The sequence below is a fragment of the Antennarius striatus genome, chromosome 8, assembly GCF_040054535.1.
Source record: "Antennarius striatus isolate MH-2024 chromosome 8, ASM4005453v1, whole genome shotgun sequence".
NCBI classification, from domain to species: Eukaryota; Metazoa; Chordata; class Actinopteri; order Lophiiformes; family Antennariidae; genus Antennarius; species Antennarius striatus.
In genome coordinates, this window is record NC_090783.1 from 22,332,992 (window position 1) to 22,358,911 (window position 25,920).

General features: G+C 39.0%; 1 protein-coding gene across 2 annotated transcripts in view; it reads left to right on the forward strand.

Annotated features, from left to right (window-relative positions):
• The first annotated feature begins 1,005 nt into the window (after nt 1–1,005).
• The window catches only part of prkcaa (protein kinase C, alpha, a), a 121,049-nt gene continuing 96,134 nt past the window's right edge, over nt 1,006–25,920 (forward strand). For both annotated transcript variants that reach the window (XR_011036857.1, XM_068320822.1), the window contains exons 1-2: nt 1,006–1,327; nt 4,432–4,463. Coding sequence is in view for 1 of the 2 variants with exons in the window: in XM_068320822.1 (XP_068176923.1) it covers nt 1,161–1,327; nt 4,432–4,463 (199 nt within the window). In the remaining variant the exon portion in view is untranslated. The remainder of the gene's footprint in view (nt 1,328–4,431; nt 4,464–25,920) is intronic.

Here is a 25,920-nt window from a genome sequence, read left to right on the forward strand (position 1 = left end):
AACCTGTAAATATAACATCAAAAGTTTGAAGATTAAATATGCACAAAGCATTGTTTCTTTCTGATGGGCCTTACTTTCATGTATCAACTTAACAACTGTCTCATGAATCTCTTTGTGGCTGCGATTAAAGGCTGAATGAAAAAACAGATTCACCGAGGACACTGCAGGCCGTTTTTCAAGGTTTTGATTGAGAACTTTAAAATTAAAATCCAATTATAAAAACTCACCTATCACCAGTGTATAAACTGATCTTGGATGAAATTCCAATTGCCCTGCTGTGCGGTTCGGAAGATGAATGAATATAATTCAAATATTCAAATATTAAGGCTGTTTTATAGAGCCTCTGTTTCAATTTTATGGTCCTTGTGGAACCATGTGGTAAGTTGTGCTACTAATTGCACTGCAAACTGTGTGTGCATCTTCATATAACTAGGCCATGTTAATATAACGTCTAGTAACTTAATTACTAGAAGTTATATTGTAGTAATGACAGAATATAACTTCAGGCCTAATTTGACTTCAATTCACTAGACCACATGAGTCTGTGTGTGAGTTTTAATCCACATGTGAAGCAGTTGTTCATCGTACCTAATGGATGCATAATTAACCGATGGATGACACACACACGCACACACACACGCACTCGCACACGCACACGCACACACACACTTGCACAAACACATACCGGTATATGTGGTGTCAGTAAATTGTGGTCTAAACAAATTAGTTATAATCCATAACGCTGGATGCAGAATCTTGTAAATACCCCTTTCATGTAAAACCAAAAAAAATACCATAACTATGGCTTAATATATCAGTAAGAAAAATGTAATAGCTTCCTCCTTTAGTAAACAGTGTTTTTAACTATTCCTCCTAATATTTGGAGGTAATTGCGCAAGAGGATGCTGCAGAAAGGAGGCTTTTACTTTGAAGGCGATCACCGGATGTAGCGTCATGTGACTGTGTCTAACTAGATGGCGTGCTGGGGCTGTCAGTGGAGTAACCCGTTGGTATCGACAGGCAGGGAAAGCCCTCTCAGTACGCGCAGTGTCTCCGGTGAAGACCGCCGCCCCGCACTCCGCTGCCTCCACCACCCGGACGGAAACACTTCGACGACCCCACGCTGAGCTTACTGTAAGCCCGACTTGTTCGAGACGGACATGGCTGATGTAAGTTTGAACGAGTCGTCCAACGAGGACGTCGCCAATAGGTTCGCTCGCAAAGGTGCATTGAGGCAAAAGAACATCCACGAAATCAAGAACCATAAATTCATCGCCAGGTTCTTCAGGCAGCCGACTTTCTGCAGCCACTGCACCGACTTCATCTGGTAAGCCTCCCCTCTCCCACCCACGCCGCGACACGACACCCACACCACCCACTCACCCACCCCGACTGCTGCCTGTTGCGTTTTGGATAACTTTCGGCACGCACACACACACACACACACACACACACACACACACACACACACACACACACACACACACACACTCCGCTCGATGATGTAACACAACTTCAGACCAACTTTCCCCTCCAATGCTGCCGTCGAGCCCCAGACTTCCTCAGCAGTGAAGCGACTCGACATGTGCGTCCTGCTGCTTTCTCCTCCGGGGATCCCGATTCACCGAGTCCAAGCTGCTCCTTCAGGGAGGAGTTGTTTGTTTGCGCGTTAGTGGTGAAGCTTTCCAATGAATTACAGTATTTTCCGCACTATAAGGCGCACCTGAAATCTTTTAATTTTCTCAAAGCCCGTCACTGCGCCTTATAATCCAGTCTGCCTATTATATATGGAAAAGGTTTAATTTTATATGAAAATTTTATATGAAAGAGGTTTTTTTTTTTTAGATAGGCCATTCATTGAAGGTGTGCCTTATAGTCCAGTGCGCCTTATATATGAAAACAAGTTTTAAAATAGACCATTCACTGAAGGTGCGCCTTATAATGCGGAAAATACTTGTGGTCGTTTGCGCAAAGGGTTGTGATTTTTTTGTTTACTGTAATTGCATGGTGGTTACAGTTAAAGTACAACACAGGAGATACTCAGACTTTCCAGGAAAGACATTATTCAAAGAAATCTGACAGCCTGATCAGCTCAATAAATGACAGCTGCTTCCGCAGTTAAAGATCACGGTTCTTGTTGTTATGTTACTACAGTGACTGATCTTGCCCTTCCTTGGCAAGTCATCAAGCAATTCCAGTCTTGGTTGTTCTCGTGCCGAGATCATCAAGTTTGTTATTGCCAAAGGGTTCGTCCATAGGTTCATGTTGGTTTAGTGAAATTGTGCAGTTTATTCGCACCATGAGTCAACACCATGCAGAAATGTCTGCAAATTCTCATGGAGTTCAGATTCAACACCCAGGAGTTGTGTACCCACCCTATAGTGAGCCTTAATTTTGGTGACTCATGTTGAAACTTCATGAATGAATGAATAAACCTTAGTGTTTATCTGATTTAATATTCTGTCTGCAATTCTAAAAGTTTTCACCTGTGAGAGCAGGATCTTTCAGGTAGTTAATGCTGCGTCTGTGTTTACAGTCCTCTGCTGTGCATGTGGGAATCGAATCTCAGGCCCTTCATCGCTCCGGGCTAAAAGCCTTGACAGTTTCAACAGCATGACTCGCTCCACCAAACACTCCTTAGCAAGACACCAGCGCAACATGATAGGAGAAGGCAGCCACTTGTTGCTTTTCTTTGTATTGTGTAATTTCCACTATTATTTACTTTTGGATTGCAATTTTAGTTTTTAGTTTATTTAGTTTTTTTTTGCACCAGCAACAAATAATCTTTCAAATATTCTGACAAAGTTCAAGTGCGTATGAACAGTATGCATGTCTGTACATACACCCAAATGTTTACATGCTCATACGTGTCAGTTATTTTCGTCGCAACAGTGGGGTTAGAATGGCATCAGCCATCTGACAGCAGCAGCACACATAGACTATATGTGGCTAAAAATAAGTGGTCAAACAAATGTGATTTGAATGATGTATTTCAAATCCATAGGTGCTTTTTTTTCTGCAGTTACTTCAACTTTCACAATCCTGGGGAAGTTGTTTTTTGTTTTTTTTTGTATTATGCAATGTAGCTCCAAGTATTTCCTGTCATTCAGCCCAAGAAGATTACAGTGAGACAGACACTAATGGCCTTATTTACAGGCTGCACTTCGATTCATCCCCAGAGTGTTGGATGGGGTTCCTCTGCAGGACGGTCCAGTTCTTCCATACCAAACACACACAGGCCTCTCTGTGAACCTTGTTTATTTTTGCTGTGGGCGTCATTTAAACAAGAGAAGACCTTCCTTTGACTGTTGCCTCGAAGTTGGAAGCACATCTTGAAATATCAGCGTCTGCTGTAGGGATTAATAGTTATACAGTATTTTCCGCACTATGAGGTGCACCTAAAAGCCTTTGATTTCCTCAAAAACCGACAGTGCACCTTATAATTAAGTGGGTTTTATCTGTGAAAAAAGTTTTGAAATAGGCAATTCATTGCCTTATAATCAGATGCATCTTATAATCCAGTGTGCCTTTTATATGAAAAGGTTTTAAATAGGCCATTCATTGAAGGTGCGCCTTATAGTCCAGTGCGCCTTATAGTGCGGAACATATTGTAATTGTTTAGTCTATTTTAGCATTGCAATTTTGAGTGATTTTGACTGGATTCTCAAAATCGCAAGGTCGGTTTTTGGAATTGTTTTTTTTTGTCTGCATACGTCGATATGTAATTTCTTAACTGATACTGTAGATAAAATAGACCTTACAGTAAATGTGATGATTTCCTTTTTTCTAATGGAGTAAAAAGAACAATTTTACTGGGAGTACATCTTCAGCGTATACTACTTATTACAATATATTTGATCGTTACCATTTATAATGATGCATGTGATGTCACCAGTTTCTTGTTAATACACTGCGCTTATTTCCTCTACCAATGGGAGGTCGTATTTCCAAAGTGGTTGGGTTAGTTTACTGGCAGAAATTGCATCAAAGTGGCTCAGTTGCTTTTCCAGGAAACTTGGATGGAGCAGACAGGATCAGAAAAGAGGGAACTCATTAAATGCTGGTCCAGATCCAGACAAAAGAACGGATTCAGAAATTCATTTTTATTTTCCATAATTGCACAGACACTGCTGTACTGGTGTCTTTCAAGCCGGGTTCAAAGGTCAGTCAATCTAACAGAATGTGTAGGATGGCTTGGTCTTGGTGTAGGCGTGTGCTCAGACGGTATTGTTTGAGCTAACGGACGTCACCCACCTCCTCAAACATTGTTAGTTTTTTGGTTTGGAGCAGATAAACATAAAAAGCTGTAATATACATTAAACAATACCATGTTCCTGGTATGAATAGCTGCGTGTGTCAGTTAATGTACTGATTGGGAGTGAGAAAGGGAGGGTGAACAACTAACTAACTGTGGCTTCTTTGTTTTCACAGGGGATTTGGAAAACAAGGATTCCAGTGCCAAGGTAAAAACTGACTCCAAATATTTAGTGAGCTACGTTAGCATTTGTGCATCATGCAGTGCTGCACAAACCCATCATCAACTATCACATTTACACTTGATAACTTGATAGATTTCCTATACCCTATGAGAGACATCGACTCCCTTTCGTGTGCAGCTGACATGAGAAATTGACGTTTGCTGACCTGAGTGAAAACTGATTTGTCATTTCTTCTCACTGTTGTTGGACTTGTTCACACCCTGCATTTAGATGGAAAACAATCTCTCAAGCAGACAGCTCCTATACTGTACTGTGTGAATTCACACCTGGCATTATGTTATACTGCATCTCTTCCGTCTCAAGTGACCACTTGTGATCGGACACACTTAATAAAACTAAACACACCCCATGGGACAGAGCAACCAATAATAAAATGAAAGATGAACTCATCCTGCCTGTGAGTCTATGCTGAGCTTTATCAGTATGGAGCGATCATAACAGAGAATTAAAATCCCATTTGTGTGTGATTGGCCAAACACATTCTGTGATATTAATCAACCCACTGTTAATATTGCTAATCATCCTGTGCACCATTTTTTTTCTACATAAGCACTCCATCTGGGCCCTCCTTAGGAGCCCTACATTGCCTTTTCCTGCCAGAAAAACATGCAGAGGCAGCGTGTGTGTGTTACTGTTTTAAAAATGTAATGAGTCAATAAAATGCTCACATGCGGTTTGTTTTGGCAGGTAAGGCACACGTTAGTGTGCAGAACAGCAGACCAGTACTACAATATTGGGATGAAGTGATACAGCATTTTTATTTTTTTTTTACAAATAAAAGAAGGAAAAGAAACCTGGTAACGTTTTAGATTAAAAATTGACCTATTATGAATTTTACTTCTACAATAAGGAGTAATAAGTTGTTAAAGTGCCAGTAAACTCATTTTAAAGTAATATATATTTTGTTTATCATGATGAAAAAATAAAAATAATTTTTTTTACCAGATGTCTGGCATTATCCCTGGTGTCAGGCCACCTTAAAATCTGCACTCGAGATTTTAAGTACCGTCACGTGGGGTCACGCGTCATCGACCGCACCCGTCACTTCATCGGTCAGGGCAGCTACTGCAGCACAATATCAATGAAGTGATACATCTTCATTTGAGATGATTTCTTGATAAATAATTGTGATAATGTTGGCTTGTAATGTTGTCGCTTGCCGTATATATATACGTATGATGCTGATATGGATTCACCCCGATGTCTATGATTGCATCACTTCCGCTGCGAGGGAGCGCATCGTAACTTATGATATATTGTGTTTGTCCAAGGTCCCCATTGATCATAGAAGAATAATAATGCCCCAAAAACGTGTATTTAATTATGTTTTTTAAATAATACCCTGGGTTAATATCCTGTCCCTTTAAGATGGTCTGATAGCTGCTTCTATGGATTTGTTGGGTTTTCTCTGTGAGGGAGTTATTTCAGTTACCAGGTCAGTGGTAAGATCAGGTGTTCAGACTCTTAACAAACATCTGCTTCGAGGTAAGAAAGCCCAGACATGTAATTTACATCGCTGTCCACCCAGTGGAAATCAGACAGTGTGTTTCCCTGTGTGTACTTAAGAGTGTGTAGATGCATGGCCCAGTACCTGCGCCGAGGGATCTGTTCTCCATGCATCTTACATCGTCCATAATCACCAGTTCTTAGCATTGGATCGTCCAGGATGCTGGTCGATAAGGAATAAACAATGCTAGTTAAAATATCTTTTATTAGGAGAACACAGCCTGGGAAAAGAAACGGATGTGTATTTGAAAACAATTCTCTTTTTGTGAAGCAAAAGGGAGAGAATTGAGGAGAAAAGTGTGGAATAGCGAGGAGGTCCAAAAACACAAACCCTTTATGGATAGATGCATTTCCACACATCAACACAAACCTCTAACATCAGTTAAGGTGTATTTTCCTATCAACCTGCCATATTGAGGCTCACCATGCATCAAACGTGAGACGTCCTCATCTAATATGGAAACATTTGAGCTTCCCAAAGTTGTACTCTTCAATCATGTTTGCCCAGATAGCGGTGTGGAAGACATCAAATGAATGATCCGGATGAATCCAGTTTTATGTTCCTCATTGTTACAGTCAGTGATGACATTCTAAGTTGATTTTTTTTAAAATTTATTAAAATTAATTGAAGAATTCTGAAAACATAGGAACCCAAGAACTAGTTACTAAAGTATAAACTGTTCTGAACCATCCAACAGACTGACACTCACTCCCTTGTTCATTTTTTGGCTCTCAGTTATTTAGAAGCGCTTTCCTTGACAGCGTCAGAGAGAATGACAAACACACACACACACACACACACACACACACACACACACACACACACACACACACACACACACACACACACACACACACACACACCACTGAGTGCTCTGTCTTCTGTCCACTGCAATGTGGTGCATAGCCAACACAAATGTCCTTTTCATGCCTAGTGCCCACACCATATTTAAAGAGCAAATGTACTTTTTGCCTGTTGAAGCCTTGGTCACACAATGAGTTGGGGTCAAACACGTTTTTAGCAACATTGCCCCCTGAACAAGGAACTGGTCTAAATTTAGGAAACTGGCACCGGCATGGAGATTTTTATGCACCTCTACCAGTGCCTGTGGATTTCTCAGCCAGGCTGATTTATGTGCGACCTTCTCAATATAATGGGAACAGAGGTTATTAATTAACAGATCCAGTCAGAGGATTTTAAATTATTAATCAACTGCACCCCTCGTCCAGTCGACCTCCAATCAGAATAATCAATGTCCTGATGTGGCTCTGTGGGCATTGCTTGGCCCGTATTCAGACAGACGGGGGAAGTGACAGACAGGGAGAGAGAGGGTTCACCGACCAAGGAACAAAGGGAGTTGAGATAACTCACTGATATAATTCTGTCCAAAGCAAACCAATGAATATTGTGTCTAAAAACAACCTCTTTGTGTCCGGTGCCATTACAAAAAAAAGAGCTGGACCTTGACCTTATCTTCAATCAGATTCTGACAGTTTTCCTCTGCTTTAAAAACAGAGATAGGTGATGAGTCAGGTCAAGGTGTTGGGTGTGTCGACATTGACAGCACAACATGTTTTTGCCTTACTTGGCATTATTGCCAGTTTGTCGGCCTAAACCCCTCTTGTGCTGTCTGGAAGGCTGTTGTTGTCATTCGTCCTCAATGATGACACACCTCTGACTCAGGAGGAGATAAAATTAAAATGCTATGAAAGAAGAAGATAGATTAAAAACACCAATGATGCTCATAACTCAGAAAACAACCAAGTCAGATGACCGGATTTATTGCGCCATTTGGAAAACTAACTGGCTCGTCCTCTCGGCCGAAATCAGTACCTGGGTGTGTTAAATAAATAATTCACCGCCATATCGAGATAAAGGTGATTGGTTAAGCTGCAGCTATCCAGGGTGAGAATGGTCCCCGCTTTATAATATCTGTTTAGCCATCAATTATTAATCTAAAGCTTCTATAGAATGAGGGTCAAGTCCTCCAGCAGAGACAGCAAACCTCTGAGTCACTGTACTTGAAAATACCTGTGAAGTGATAAACTGGAGAGTGGCATTTCTGTAACAAGAGTGACATTTAATTTTCAGCACCAGCAAATGCCCCTTTACTAAGAATAGACGGAGGGCAGTTTATTGTGTTTGTGAGCTCGATATTATAAGGTGTGAATCCGTTCATCCTGCAAAGCTGGCAAACTGGACTACGTGCAAACAAATGGACAGTTTCACCAGTTTCACCAGTTTTAAATCACCATTATTTGGGTAATTGGAGGAAGCTCCAATTATGATACCCAAATAATTTTGTTCCTTTTGAAAAAAAAAAGTGAAAGTTTTAGCTCAGATATCCATAACTCTCTTAGTTGTCTAAAATAGAAAATGGAATATTTTTAGATTTTTAATTTTGAGGACCACATTAATAATAAACACATCCAGAAATTAATTAACCAACTGATGAAATTAAATATTTTCAGGGCTAACAGTGATATTGCATATCAGACTATTGGGTGCGGGGTTAATGTTGAATATTCTGACACAGTCACCATTGTGACTAGAGAAGCTGCCCACAGCTTGACGTTTGTGATGAAATATTAGAGCGGAGCTAATGTTGTGGAAATATACAGGTCTATGGGTTATCGCCCTTCTAGATGGTATCTGCAGTGGGAGCGATCTGTCTGTTGTCAACTGGTTACTTTCCGGTGGAGTCTTGTTTCAAGGCTCTGGCCTGCTGTCGCTGTGCAGCGGGGTATATCAAATCATCATTTAGTTGACCATGTAATACAGCTGGGTGATTTGTACCTACATCAACTAAACGGCGTTTACCGTTCAGCTCTTGTTCGTAGCGGGGGGGGTTGAGGTTTGGGCTTTCTCATTTGGTTTATCATCTCCGGATGTTTGGACCCGTTTGTTTAAAATTAAACCAGGGGTGTCAAAGTCAAATACTCAAGAGGGCCAAAAAAACCCAAATTTGCTTCAAGTCGAGGGCCGGACTGGCTCCGTGTTTATTACAAACGTATTGAAATAATTGCACATAGCCTATTATGTGTATATTACTAAATGAATAAAGTAAATTTTTTTTTATGGCTCTGTCAGTTATTTCTAGTGAGAACTTTTTTCAACAACACTTTCTGTTTAGCCGTTTATGGGGGGGGGGGTAACTGAAAGTTAACCTTTGCCCCAACACCGACACAAGAATGAAACCGAGGCCCGCGTGCTGCAGTGACTTTATGGGCTACCGTTGCATTGTAGGGACTGAAGAGTTGGTGCGTACAAAAGACCAGCAGGTGGCTGTGGCCTGCGGGCCAGTTCTAATAGTAATTAAATATCATCCAGGGGGCCGTAGATAATTCATTCGCAGGCTGACTGGACCTTGACTTTGACATATGTGGTTTAAGTTTATTTCACTTTTCACCGTGGGCCATGGTACGCTTTTCTGCCACTGAGCGGCCCCTGTTTAGAGCTCAGGGGTCAAGAGCCTTCTTGAAGAGCACCTGTGTTGACACATATTGAAGGAGTGTTTGTATTACAAACTTTTCTCATCGTGAATTTTGCCAGAAGTCCAAGATTAACCAGGAGGATATCAGTGAACCCTTCCACTGCCTTTGTGTTTCAGCTAATGTGAAAGGAGCAATGAGAACGTGACTTGAAATGCTGTAATTCAAGGAATTATTTGTTTCCGCTGTGAACACTAACACCTAATATGAACACAGATGTTTTTTGCAGTGATAATAATGCGGTCAGTGAATTTCTGCTGGCTCAATGCATTCATGAAGAGAACAATCCGGTGCCTTGGTGGATTGGACATATTTTGGCAGACTATAATCTACTCATTTCACCCAAGTTAAACGTTTATGAACTCTTCCCATACTGATATTAAACCACCTTATATCTGTATTATCTTTTCCCACACTCTTATAGACTTGTAACACCCTTGGTGCTTCTTATGGTGGGCAAGGATGATGCACACGATGTTCCTTGAATATATTTGTTTTGATGCTTCTGTAATGAGAAGTAAAATAGAAAAGACTTGTTACACGAACAGAGCAGCTACGGCATGAAGATTGCGCACATATAAAAGCTTTTACTCATACCTACATCAAAATGACTTGCCTCCCTATGGTGGGCTTTTTGTTTGATATGTTAGAAAAAACATTCCTGGAACTGGCGCATTGTCCAGTGTGTACCCTGCTTCCCACCTGTAGTCAGCTTGGATAGGATCCAGTGTAACCCATGACTGACGACTGGGATAAGCAGGTGAAGAAGACATCGCTACGAATATCTCGTCTTCGAGAAGATGAATGAATGAATGTTAGAATAAACTTTTATAGTGTCAAACAAATATAAACCATGAATCTTTCTAATCCCATCAATGTGCAGTGACTTTGTTCACATGGAGCTGTTTGAACAGTATTCACAATATCCTTCTATGCTTCCGGCATCATGTAATCCCAATAATGTCTCTGTTGACATTATTACCATATTGATATATTATTTTGTGTATTACTGCACCTTATAGACTATAACTTTAAATTTGCCCGAGTTCTTTTTAGTTGTTACTCTCCCATAAAGAAGTGTATGCAGAACTCACTTGAGTTTCTGCAAAGTTAAATTGCTTTTATTGATTTAATAATATCTGTGATGAACACATTATGCGATTAAAGCTGCTAATAGGCCTTCTGTTATGCGCAATACAACATTGGCAGCAAACCATTACCGAGAATTAAAACATCACCTTCACAGCAGATGACTTTGGATCATGTTGTTATAAGTGGGTCATTACTTATCCATATCCATACAGTATATCATCCATATTTGTATGGATGATATACTGAGGGAGGGAAATGTTATCCTGCGTCACCTGAAGATGAGCTCAGATCTCAGGGGCAAATAAGGCGCTGCATCCAGTTTTGTGTGGTAACATTAATAATGTATGACTCATCAAGTTTAAATGCGTGTTTTTCCATTAGCTGAGAATCTGCATCATTAACAGAGTGTCGTCAGGACAAGAATTAGTGAAAGGACAGTCTGTCTATAGCTGATTGTAATCTAAACATAACCTCCTTCATACCAGGTCAGGTCTGCAGCATCGGTTACCATGGTGACATAGCCATTGAAAACTCTGGCCTCTAGCTCAACACATCCAGCTAACCAATAAATCTCATTTTGTAGAAAACCCTTCTGGACAAGATTCATAGTCTTATCGGTCAGATAACAAAGACAGATTAAGTTGCTCATGCATAATACTTCACAATTTATTTTAAATTACACAGTTATCCAGTAATCGCAAATTGTCCAAAATGGTCATAAATGTACGCAACAAGACTTATTAAGCATCCTATGGCGCCGCAGCTCCATTTCTGTCGCGTGGCAGGTATGTCAAACAGGCTGTGACATATTAGTTCCTGCATTCGTTGCTTCAGTGATTTCCACAGCCTATATTAAACAATGCTGATATGTGTCTCAATGAGTTATGCGTTCACAGAAAAAAATGACTGGAATAGCAAGCAGCTGTTTTCAGTTATCTTTTCATTTGACACAGTTATGTAAATTCAACAACCATTATTCAGGTGTAATGTTCTTAGCTTCTTCTGACATGAAAGTTAGAGTAATTCCAGACTGTAATCACAGCGCTATGCAGAAAACTTGTGCATTATTTTCATTTAATAGATTTCATAACATGGCCTTTCAAGAAATTATCCTAAGATGAACTGCTTCTCCAGACATGAAATTATATCTGACTGCAGTCCTGAGATTGTTAGAAGCCTCTGTCCTCAGTCGGAACCGTGAACCCACACAAACCAATCCTGCATCTGTTGCTTTATCTCATCTACATCAGTGGATGTACCTTTGTTTGTTGCCATCCTCTCTGGTCTTTTTAAAGCGCTGTTACACTGACAAGAAAGAACAGCTTTGATGCAAACAGCTGAATTTTATTTCCCATTTTGTCTCTTTTCATCTCTATCTTTTTGCTACAGTAATTTGCATGTTTATCTCTTTGTCTGTTTTTCATTTCATGGCCTCACAACAAGAAACACTGCTATCTGCCGAGCCCTCTGCCCTTTGTGGCTACCTTTGAACTATCTCCTGTGTGGTGATCTCATTTTCTACAGACACGCACACACACACCTGCATATCCAGGCCCTATTTCCGACATATTTCACAATGTATGCAATGTTTCAGGGTAAGGATCAGCCACATTTTAAGCCTTTTATATTTTATATAAAGGTAAACTGATATTAAAGAGCAGAGCAGTGGAAGTGCATCATTGTGAGTGTGTATGTGTGTGCGTGCGTGCGTGTGTGTGGTTATGAGATGCAGAAGGGGACAGAGTACAACCCAGGTTATATTTAGAGCTGCTCCTTGGCCATCTGAAGAGACGCACTGCTTTGCATAGGTTTGGTTGTGTTAAATCAGGAGGCATTATGTCTTTGTTTAGGCACAGACATGCAAGTCAAGTTCAGCAGTTGATTAAAATAAGGCTTATCCTCCAACCACTCTCACTGTTTTCTTGCATATATGGACACTACACTTAGTTTTGCTTTATTTCCAGTTCATATTTATGATTTCGCGCTTTTTTTTTTATACAAATGAGAGAAACATTTCTCCATTATAAAGATTTTAAGAGCAGCTTTGATCAAAGCTACACATTTGGCACGTTAATCCATCCATCTAATTGGTGAATCACATTAAGATCACATTTAAGCAATATGTGTAATGCCTTGTAAATCCTCATGCAATAAAGAATAATTATGCGGGTACTGCAATATATTGGATATTTTCAGCTTCCAGGAATTATATGTAGATTCTTACAACATGAGGCGTTTTATCAACAGGCTGCAGCACAAAGTGATTGTGTCAGATAAATGACACAACACTGACCCTCCAGGTCTCATCACAGTGACTCTGTACAGTCAGAGTATCATCAGTGAAATGTTTGTGTCTGTTGCCCTTAGTCCTAGCCGTGGGGTTATCCCACGGCTACAACAAGGAACCTGTATACTATTGTACACATTGCCTGCCATCCAATAGACATTACAAACAGGACTCATGAAAAAAAGCTAATAGAAGTGAGTCCCCAGGTGGGATGGTGAGCATGGACAGGAGCATTGCTGAGATGCTGTTCGGACAAAATGTGCAGACAGACTTTGGCTTTGAAAACCAAGTCCTACATCAGCTTTCTGGGCGGCTGGTCTCAGATGATGGTGTTGGTGAAGCAGGATGTCGATATGCTGGGCTGCTGTTATTACCCGTGGTTTGTATTTGTTACAGACATTGGAGGTCCTGCCATATTTTCTGAAACAGCTTCGCAGATCCTTCTGGTATTTAAATCAACAAGCAATACTCTGTCGACAAAAGGGGATGAAAATGGTATGATGACCTTGATCTTGAGAAAAGTAGGTCAAAGTGAAATTTCAACTTTTGTACATTTTTTTTTGCACATATCTCAGGAACCGGATAAGATAGAAAGACGAAACAGAAGGCATTATATTCAGGGAGGCAAGGGGATGAAAATGAGATCACAACCCTGATCTTGAAAAACTATATAGGTCAAGGTGAAATTTTCACTTTTATACCTTTTTAATGCCCAGAACAATATTATAGGTTGTCCTGACCCTGCTGTGACAATTATGAAAGTAGGTCAGGGTAAAATTTTTGAATTTGCCGAAAACACACCTGTCAATAGTTCAGATGTTTAATCAGCATATTGCTATGCTGAAATGTATGTGTGTCAAAAGGAGTTTACAGTTTAGCAAATCATTATAATAACTGAATGCTGCTACTGCAAAGCCTCAGCTGTGTCAGCACCATCGACTCACATTCACCAGTATTCATTCTGTCCCAATCCTTGCTTTTGTTTTTCACTTAAATGAATGTGTTTCACTATTACACATCTGGAATCCTGATTTCGAATGTGTCTCTAAGCTCCGGGTGACTGAAGCCTCAATGGTACTTTGATTTTGACACAAGCCAAAGTAAACAGAATGGTTCTTTGTGATTTCCCTGAAAGCCTCTCTTCCCTCTCGTCCTGCTCCTCAGCGATCAATCCAGACCAGCTGCATTATGATCAGACTGATCCATCATGGCGGTCTGCATTATTTATCACCTGAATCCCCACCATCCATTTGGAAGGGGAACTCTGTTGTGATCAAAAAATGCTACACTGTAAAAGTTGGAGTTTTGCATAATACAACAATGTCATGTTTGCCATGTTTAAATGTCAGTGCTCAGTGTGTGTGTGTGCGTAATAAGCATTCAACATTTAATATTGCTTTTAAATTCACGTGACGGACTGCTAATGTTCAATCAAATGTGTTGTGTCTTTTAAAATGTGGTGATGTTTGTTTGCTCCTGTGCTGTGATTCTTGCTCATTGCATGCCTCAGTCTGTTTTAGATTACCTTCTTGGCTTCCATGGAGACCTGGACGATTCGTTGATGCAAATCAGCTTGTTTGTTGGCACAGGATAGCTGCTTGGACAGAATTGAATCGTCTGGCAGCTGAAAGTCATGAAATAATAGAACCCCGTTCAGTTCCTGGTTGCCTACTGTCGTTTTGTAGACCAAATCTGTGTTTAATAAAGAGATCTGTGCACAGGAAGGGAGTTTACAAAGCAGTTTCAAGTGGGGTGACATTCATATACCTACTGTTAGGCTGACATCACGTCCGTCAGCTGGAATGTCCAACTACAGACAAACAGCTGAAGAGAAGACAGGAAATGTAGGAGAGAAACATGCAGGAAGTGGTTATGGGTGGAATGAAACTGGCCACCAGAGGATCGTAGTTGTAGTAGAAACAAATGTGCCCAAGATGTAACATTTTCAACAGTCATGCTGATGCATCTAAAATTTTCAGATCACGTTTATACAAATCTCTAAAGATCTTGTTAATAGTGTTAATTTTATGCAGGTAGTATCTTGCACATCCTCTTGCTGTGGTCCCTATTCCTGACATGTACATACTGTACATACCAACATCCAGATAAGTCTCAAAAATGTGCCTGTCAGCTGTTTCCCTTTGTCTGCCTACAAACTCACTCAAACGAGTAAACGACACAGATCACATGATGTCCTCCAAGTTTTATTGACAAAGATAATTGATGAAAATGGGGAAATAACAAATCTTACATAATCTTAACTTGAAGAATCTGACCCCTTATTTTTTTTATTTCGCCATTTTTACAGTTTATGTTCTAGAAAACATTTTTTGCCAGTTCCCGGAGATATAATGCCTGTAATTTATTATTGGGTGCATTGACATCATTTGCTGGGATACATAAAAACAAAAAATAATCTGTAGCCATGACAATTTAGTGAATTGTATCCCTTGTAGTGTGATAATAATCAAATGTCTGTGCAGTCTTACAGTTGATACAAAAAAATGGAGTGTTATTTATTTGCTTGCATTAGATTCGTGACACTTTAATCTAAACCATGCAACAGCAATAGCATATCATTAAAACTAATGTTCTGGTGTCTGCTTTCTCCAGTAACAGCAGCATCATTGGTAGAGGCTTTAGCTGGGCACTGGGACAATCATAAAAAGCCTTAATGAGTCTGAATTTCACATGCTTGGCCATGTAAACCAGAAACAAAACATATTTTATGTATGAGTGTGTGTTGGTGTGTCTGTGTGAATGATATTTGTCTGGCCAGTGTATCCATGTAGTCGCTGGAGAAGGAGACCCTGCCAGGAGCTCCTCGTTGTGGTGTCTGCTGTGTGTTTCTATGAGCTCCTACAGAAGGAAGCATTTGGCAGCTTGGTCATAACGGACTCTGACTGAGAGTGTGCAGATGCAGCAAGTCTGTGGAAGAGCCCCGGCACATAGTCAATTCCCCTTTGACTTGTCAGTAATGGTTATACTTATTATTTATTGTGGCAACCTCATTTTACAAGGCTCAAAAATTTGTCACTCCTTTTGTACTCCTTTGTTTGTCAAGGGAAATAATTTTCTGCCTATGGTCCCATAACAGTACGGCCTTTGGTAAGAGACAGCCATACAAAAACAGAAGGTGTCCCTGGACACACACAAAACTATCTTATTGCCCAATCATTTTCCTATAACGCTGCCTTGCCATCACACATGCAGAAATCTTGTTATAGAAGCCGCTTAGATGCTATTTTTCTGCAGACAGCAATACGCTCAGTGCTGCACAACATAAAGCAACACAGTAAAAGCCTTATTATATGCTTTTTTTTTCTGGATAGTCTTACTTGCTTGCTGGTGCCATTGTTTTCATTACAGAAATCCTGAGGGTAAATAGAAACAATAGAATGATAACTCTCAACCATGAGGTTAATGAAGTCAGTATCGGCAGATATTACTCCTGAAAAAACACTTTCTTTTTAGAACGCATACATGTGTGGTGGTGTCTTTTAAAAAAATAGCCTCGGCAGCAGCTGTAATCGGTTTTTTAAAATCACCCATTTAGATGCTTAAAGCAGCACGCATGGTTCTCAAGTTAAATCTACTTCCAAATGGTCGATTTAATGTTTTGAAGAGGAGGAATGATGAAATTTTTTTTTTTAAATGGGAGCTTAATACTAGCTTTTAGTTGAATGAAACAGTGGAACCTCTATTTGTGAATGGAGCCATCTGTTGTTCTGTCATTTGCTTGTTGGACGTGTGCCTGCTTGACTGGGATTATCTTTTGGGCTGAATGTGAATACCAGAGAACAATCTTTTCCTTTGCTTTTTGAATGAAAGCTGTAACATCAACAAGTGACAAATCCCACATCTGCCTGTATGCAAAGCAGCAGCTCACCAGGCTGCGCTGGTCATAAAGCTGGATTGTCTGACTTGCCTTTTAACACAGACCTCAAGATGACCTCTGCAGTTAAATAAAACCCTCTTTCTTAGGATGCTGCTTTATATTGATGACTACTGACCTTTTTACAGGTCCATGATGAGGTTAACATCTTGGGAGCAAGGTTTTTCCCTGATCACTGTTCAGCTTCAGTTTTGTTATGGATGAACAGCAGCAACTTGCATGTAATTTGTCTTTAATTAATAACAATCATGTCACCAGCTTTTACAAGTCGTGCTTCATAGAAGGGTGAGAACATCAAAGTAGGGAATACCCTCCTGGGGACAGGGTTGTGAATTCTTCGATGTTTTTTGTATATGAAAAAGTATTCATTTATGAGTTGGGACTGAATGCATCCAAGCATATTTTTTCCTTTCAATAAAAAAATTCTGTGTGCTGTTTTCTATATCTTTTAAAAATTTATTTAACCTTGGCATATAAAAAAGAGCTTTTAATTTGGGCCACATTTTGGGAACATGTTTAGTTACTTAGATCCAGTGTCTCAAAAGCCATTCCCAGTAATGATCAAGTACAGTTGATCGGGAGAGGAAGCAGATTAAAGCAATCATGGTGCTGTGGAAAATTTCTAACACCAACTTCTTTTGACACATCCTGGGGGAATTTTTTAATTAGAGACATGATGAGCTGCAACTAGGGAGCAGAAAGATTCTGACTCTGTTGCACCAAGTATCTTCCTCTTTACACTCATCATTTGTCTTTATAAAACGGGCAACAGCCTTTTGTTTCCATCCTGTAGATTCACCAATGTCTGCCCTGGTATGTTATATTTGGGCTGCAGCAATTCTTATTCTGATCATTAAAAGTAATTGAATAAGGATGCTCTTATAATTAATAGTAATATAGAGAAAAGAAAATTTGACATACAGTGGTACCCCTACTTACGAATATCTCTACATACGAAATTTTCTACTCACAAAACACCTCAACAGGAAAATATTGCCTCTAGTTATGAAAGAAATTTCGAGTTACAAAAGGTAAAAATACAGTATGGGCCGATACTCACATCACCCAAAGATCCTTGAACGCAACATTCTTATAGCTGCTCTGCCATTGGCTATTACGTAGCATCCTGGCATCCCATTGGCTAAGAGGGACCTCTGTGTGTAGCTAGATAGGTGTCTATGCATTCAGCCCTCGACCCGTGACGTGTTCTGATAGTTTTACGTAAATATATTAACTTTTAGAGTATTCACTATGGACCTCAAGAAAGTGACGGAGAAAAGAGGAAAAGAAAAGACGAAGAAAAGAGTTTTTTTGTCCGTACAAACAAAGCAAGAGATCATAGAAAAGCATGAAAAAGGGATGCGTTTGGTTGACCTCACCAAAGAATATGGCCGTAATGCATCTACAATCACCACGTTATTAAAACAAAAGGAAGTTTAAGGAGTTTAAGGCATTGCGTGGGTGGTTGGAGAAGTTCAGGAGGAGGACTGGAATTCACTCTGTTGTTCATGGTGAGACAAGAGCGCATAAACCAAAGAGGGCAAAAAACAATGAGGACAGCAGTTAAAAGGTAAATGACCATCATTTTTATTCTTTACTCTATTCTTTGTTTTTTACATTATGCACAACTCTCATTTATTGTGTAATAATCTAATTGTAACATGTATTTGTTACATGTTTTGATGCATTTTTATGCTTTATAAAAAATTTATGTCTGAATTTTGGGGGCTTGGAACGGATTAGGGCATTTGCATGGAAAATGCGTCTCCTTTTTATGTTAGGTTCTTCTGTTTTTCTGTTGTTACAATTATGTCATTATGTTAATTATGTAATTTATGCAACGTCTTTTGTCTGTGCCAGTCACTGTTATGTGTATTTACTGTATCTTTTGTGAGCAGATGTCACCCTGAATTCCCCTAGGCATTATTAAAGTATATATCTATATACTGTATCTATCTATCTACTGACGAAATTTCTTCCAGAACGAATTAATTTCGTAAGTAGAGGCACCAACGGTATCTCTAAAATAGAAAACTAAATGTCCTTTTTGAAAAATGTCTTTATTGTATTGTGGCTAAACTGGGAGATCACATCCATCAGTTTACTTACGTCATTTGTGGATTAGAGAGTAGCGAATAATCCGGACCACTGCAAGTTTTATTGGGCTTTATCGTTTCCATCATGACCAGTAGTTACAGCTGCATTTGAGCAGCTAAGCCTGTGTGACCGAATGTACGGCAAGTTGTGCATTCTGCTGTATTAGTTTGCTCGACTTTACACAAACAAATGCAAGGATGTACAGGGACTTACTGACACAGATGCACTTACAGATCAGTTTTAAAAGTGTCATGTAGGTCTGTATGTCAACATCTGCTTACTGGCAGTGGTTGGTGGGGGTGGTCAATTTAATCCACGCATAGAGCTTGTGGCCTGATTTGTTGTCGTCATTGCGTTGTGTCATTTATGATTTTACTTATAGTCTTGCTTTGCTCCAGTTTCATCCACATGACTGATCGTACCCTGATTGGGGTCCTCAGGTCCTCAGATGGTGGTCTTCTAGCTGAGGAGAACCTAAAACCAGATCAAACTCCAATGTGGGCGCCTAAAGTTGCTGTTCCGTTGTAGAACACAAACTGCTGGCTGATCTCTGGTCCATTTCAACTGTGTCCACATTCCAAATGTTAAACTTAAAGCTCACCCTTTCTGCCAGGGTTGTGTCTCTGTAATTACAGTATTGTCTGGACTATAAGGCGCACCTTCAATGAATGGCTTATTTTAAAACTTTTTCCATATATAAGGCACTCTGGATTATAATGTGCATTGTTGGTTTTTGAGAAAATGAAAAGCTTTTAGGTGGGCCATATAGTGCAGAAAATACTGTATTGTTAGTGATCACCTGTGAGTCTGTAGTGCACATATTTTTTTATGGTTATTGGGTGAATAAATCTGGAAAAGCGTAGAACAAATTAAACAAATGCTCTTTATTGCTGTATATGTTGTGCTGTGTTGAAGTGTTCTAGCATTTCATGAAGACAGTGTGCCGCTAGAATAGAAGGATGGCAACTGTCCTTGAGCTAATGACTGCTAAGCCTTTTATTTACAGCTGGTAAGTTTCCTTGACTGTGTGTTGATCTGATGGGCCTTGTGTTTATGCAGATCATGTCTGGAGCTTTGTTACTATGAGATAACATAAGCAAGATGATCATAACAGGACTCCTGTTAATACTTCCACCTGAATGAACAATTGAATTTCTCTGGCTCCTAACCATCATCATTAAGGTTGTGGTGACCTTACATTTAGGGTTAGGGTTATAGTTTTGATCTGTTTCTTTGGACAAGAGATGCCATGTAGCAAAAAATAAAAAAACAAAACAATTCCCCATGTAATCGAAAAGCCAAAAGCAACAGATGTGTGCATCTGGCGTTGAGGTGAGTAGAAAATTATGGATTGCTTTTTCATTTTTTTTGGCGATCCGTTTTTACATAGCGTTGAATGGAATAATAAAATGAACAGTTATTCCATCTGAAAGTGAAACATAATAGTTGAAGCAAATCTTAAAAGTTCTACTGTGTATATTCATATTTATCTTTCATACTAGAAAGTTATTTGACAAAGAATTTCCCGATATTGGTTCGGTCTTGGTGCACAGTAATGGTGCACAATGGTTTGTTTTATAAGCAGTTATTCAGTCACGTTGACTGACTCAAGGTTGATTATTGTATAATGCTTGTGAATTTTTATCCTTATCAATTAAAAAAAATATTGTAGTTAATCTTTTAATTATAGCTTTAGAATTGAGTGAAACATTAAGAACTTGATACAGCTCACAAGATGCCATTCATTAATGTTATCCCATGCGGTCTGCACAGTATTGATATCTGTCAAGGAAGATGTAAGATATCAAGTTATCAATTATTATTGATTATTATTTTGACTCAGGTGAATCCAACATTGACAATAGCAGGTTATATGCAGTCAACCAAATAAACTTTTCAAATCTTTTTATATCACTGACTGCTGATACTCTCTTTTACTTTCTTCTCTTGCTTGTGGGTTTGAGTTTCTCTTCATACCTTTGTCTGCAGTGATCTTTATGTTCTCCAAACAAGAAGCGGTATATTGGGGAGCTGAAAAACCACAGCAAATTTGTGAAATTATGCTGCAAAGATGTTGCATACAAGAAAACTTTGAGATGCTGCTGATCATATAACTACTAACATTCAGCAATAGAGGACTGATTTTTCTCTAAAAGTGACTGACCTGAATCTACATCTACTTTCTGAATAATGCACATTAGTAAAAATCCATCTTTTCTGAAAGCCATGTATTCAAATTAATAAAAGGTGTACCTTTCAGAGGTGCCCACCACTTTTGGTACGGATCAGAATGCTTTTAAAACTGAGAGGGTTTGGTTAATCCATGGGGAGGTGCAGCTCCGAACATTACCAAGGATTAGAGAGGGATATTACTGTCTGAATGCATTAGAGGTGTATTAGATAGCTCCACGATGGAGCACAGACTAATGCACCAGACTCTGAATTACAGCGTAATCTGCATTTAATTGCCTTGAATTTTGTTGTGATAATGGAATTATCTAATGGAAGGGTTGCACAAAGTACAGGGGAAATGGAAGGGGCATTCACAGTTACACATGTGGGATTCTGACTTTGTGATTGATCTTGCAGGTTTGTGAACTGATGCATGTTTTTTGGCTGTGGTTCTACAAAGATCCCTTTCATCACAGCTGAGCTGTTTCCAGCAGCAAAAATGTCGAGAACGTTAAAAGTGGGTGTTTTTGGATAGAATACAACTGACTTGCTGTACGATGTAACACTGAAACACTTGTTATGGAAAATATCTTTTTGTGTGTAATCTTCATGCAAGATTCTGGTCTGCACACTAATTACACTGGATGGACTAGTCTGGCTGACATTTTCGAAAGCAAGTTCATAGTCACACACACACTCACCCATACACACATCAAACCATTCTATATGCTGATAGCCCAAATCACACTTTTAGACTCCATTCCTAATCAGGAGCTCAAAATGATATTTTTCTCACACACACACACACACACACACACACACACACACACACACACACACACACACACACACACACACACACACACACACACACACACACACACACACACACACACACACACACACACACACACACACACACACACACACACACACACACACACACACACACATTTCTATCTTTGAAGAAATAGATGCCCGGTAGCATTTCATTTTGATCACTCCCAGTCCTTGTTGTCTTATTACTTTCTTACTTTCCTGTGATGACCATTGTCTGCACTGACATTGTTGCAATCAATACCTGAAGGCAGATGAATGCCTCGTGTCAACTGTCCTCTAATGAGTTTTTTAGCAAGTTATTTCTTGAGCCTCATCAGCCAAACACCTTCATGGATTGTAGTAACATTTGACTGTCAATATTACAATAAAAAATCGTCACAGCCTATAATAAACCTTAAAAATCTGATAAATAATGCTCGAATTACACAAATCCAATTTTTCACTCTGATTTTTTCCCCATTCCAGCATGGACTATGTTGGTTCAATAAGTGTTTCAGCTTAACCAGGTAGAGAAAATATTGTTAGCGCTGATAAACTCCAACTGTGGTTCAGACTCAGAGGGAAGGAACAGATTGACATTTGACATTGACATTTGAAACTCAAACCACAATTGCAGATGCTAAAATGGACAGTCTCTGATAGAAAAGATAAATGCTACAAGACTAAAGTCTGCATACTTATTTAAGGTAGAAATATACCAGGACAGGCTTCAAATATAAGCTTGCTGTCACTGCAAGCAATGAAACGTCATCCTTTGAAGTTTAAGCGCTACATTGCATCATGTGGGACTTTTTCTCTTAGTTTGAAATTATAAACTCAGACGCATCCAGGCCTGACAACATTTTTGATCATCTGAAAATATGGGAGATTTGTTAAATCAAAAACATGACAGAAATATTGATTTTTTTGCCTTTTATCTTGACACTTTTCTGTAGAATTTTCTTGCTGGCATATGATAGCTGTAAGCTTTGCTTTGATGAAACAAGATCAATCGGTCCAGACTGGAAAGACATATTTGATGGGTAGATGGGTGGGGTGGAAAATCAGGTGTTTACTCTTTAAGAATCCATGCTGATCCTGTGAAATTCATCATATTGAGCATTAAATGGATACAAGAGATCAATATAATAAATATTCAGTGTGTTCAAATTTCAATCTGAATATAAAGTTAGCCTTGTTTCCCTCTGAAAAACATCAGTTTGGTTGCAAGTCTTGATCATTAAAGTCACACTGTTGCAGTTGGTCAGTTTCATGTCTGCTTAATCTTGACACCCTGGTCGATATCTTGGTTTAAGATTTTGGATTATTTTGCTGTCATAGCGTGTCATGTCAGATTTTCTCTGGGCATCAAAGCCGTCTATTCCACTCCATTCAGTAGTTCATCACTTCACATTCAGTTATTTTGATCATTAGATTAAAATGTGGCATACCGTTATTAAAAAAGTAGAATACTATCAAAAAAATGCTATAGCTCACCCAAAAATGAAAATGTACATCACATTGATGTAAAGGGTTTTCACAGAACAAAACATTTCTGGAGCTTTACAACGAAACAACATTCTTTCAACAGTTACTGGAGGGACAGGGACTTGTTTGAATAAAACAACCAAAGCCAACATGAATATAAAGTTTCGGTATAGACCTTATGTTGTAATCCCTTCACCCAGCAGCTTGGTACCCAGACTGATTGGAGTGGACAGAATAATGATTTTTTTTTTCAAATCAGCTGACGATCTTGAGTCTTGTGCATACTTGTATTCCACCATACATTACGATCATTGTAAGTTTGTCATGTCTTGTTTTTAATGTTTACATTAAAATTTCACACCGGTAGGTCCCATCCTCTTTGATTGTATAATGTAGGTCCAGAAATGTCAAGAACTTCTCCAGGTTTTTTTTGGAACTACATCATGAGTGTATGAACTTTTGTGTGAATTGTGCATTTAATCCATAACTTCAGTGTTTAGTATAAATGTATTCAATACATTGTATTATAGAAATTCTGATATAAGATAACATATAAATCTTACATATTTTGTTTTATACTGTATAACAACATACATGTGATGGCCATTCAGTCAGGATTTATTTTTATGATATCTTTGCTTTGAGTCTATGAAGTAGAAAATTTTCTATAATTGATTATGATAAATCACTAATACAGATGAAAACACGTTTCCTCTGTTAGCAGCTCCACTGTTAAGAGTTTGCACTGGCTTTTTAGATGTCATAAAAAGAAAAATTCACTATAAACCCCCTTTCCTTTGTACAGTTAATCCAGACACACTTTGTTTTGTTTCACAAATACATTATTGAAATTATGAATTAATCTTTCCGCAGATTGCAAAGTGCTTTACAATCCTTTACACAACCACAACATGAGACTTTAAGCTAATGTAATATTATAAGCATAAAAACAATACCCTCTTTTCTTGTACAGAATGCGTTTGAGGGGGAAAAAAAATAGTGCTGACAGTTAAAGCAGTGTGAACTTGCAGCTCATCGCTAATGCTTCCCTGGTTTCAGTCAATACGGAGAAAGGGTTTTTAAAGATAAATGGGAGATACGGTCATCCCTTCTCCATGTTCTGTTCTAATATTTCAAAGAACTGGAGACATTCTTCAAATCCATAAGTAAAATTTAAAGCCAAATAAAATTTTAGTCTTTACAGTGATGGCACCACAGCATTCAGTTGCTTACTTCCAGTATTTCTGGTGTTCGGTTGCCCATTGGATAACGCTGGTTCTCCATACATTTATTTCTGTTAACGTGTCCACCGGAAAGGGAAAAGACTCAAAAGCACCATCTGAGTGCTTGTTGTACTCCAAATGCGAGTCAGAACTTGATAGTTGACCTTCAGGAATGAGTCACAGAAGATACGCTGTGTGTGCTGAACATTATTTATACATGATAGGTAGTCCTGTGAAAATGTGAAAATAAGAATAAGGTAATGCCTTGTGTATGTGTGTGTATTCCTTTCTCCTGGGTTACAAAGTGAACAGCTGTGTATCTTTTAGAAGCTAACAGCATATTGTCATCTCTGTTGTTTACTATTTGAATGGCCGTATAATCCCTGTTTAATCCCCCACTACTGTGGATTAAAGTTAATGGAGTACTTTGTTGCTCTTCTGGAGAGGAAGGATATGTCAGGGAGAAACATCTGGAGGTTGGCAGAGCAACAGACACCAATGTAATTGTTGAACAGTGTTAATATATTCATCTACTCAGTTAATGTGAATTCTAAAGTACTCACTTGTTTGCACACACAAATTTCATGGTGTGAATATTGGATTGTGGTTTGGCGCTTACTTTGTTGTTCATGTTATACGATCTGGTGATCCAGCTGGGGGAGTAATCACATTATTGTCCAGTATGTTTTGAGTATGTTGCTTGAGATCTTCCTTGAAATGAAAGTGATCTTATTTAATCCCTTCCTGTTTTACACACCACACAATCTCATGGGGAGGTTCTACTTGGAAGACACCCTGTCTATGACAGAATGTTTGATTTTCTCCGAGGTAGCTACTAACTAACAAGCTGTCAAAGCCAACAATCCTGCCTTGAGGTTGAGGAGATTGTCTCTGTATTCTTGACTGGTTAAGAGGATATGAGACTGACCATGAGATGATGGTAATGAGCTCAACCCATGACCTTTTTGATGCTGTTCTTATTGCAGGCCTGTGAAGTTTGTGCTCCCTTAAAGTCTGTTAACTTTGTACTCAACTTTTACTACACAGGCAGTCCTCAACATATAGACATAGTTGGTTCCAACAGTCTGTTTGAAGGTTTAATTGTTCGTTAGTTGTTATTTATTACATTTTGAATCACCATTTGAGGTCATTTGAATGCCATTACTACTCCAAATACTATTCCGTAAGATTTACCGGAGACAACAGGACATAAAAGTAACACATAAATGAAATAAAATTGTGTCGTATCGAAATTAATTGTAGCAAATACTGGACTCTTAAAATCACTAGAAAGCATCTAAGCTGCAGAAAAGCAAAATTTCTGATATTTCTTTTACTTGTCTCTGTTAG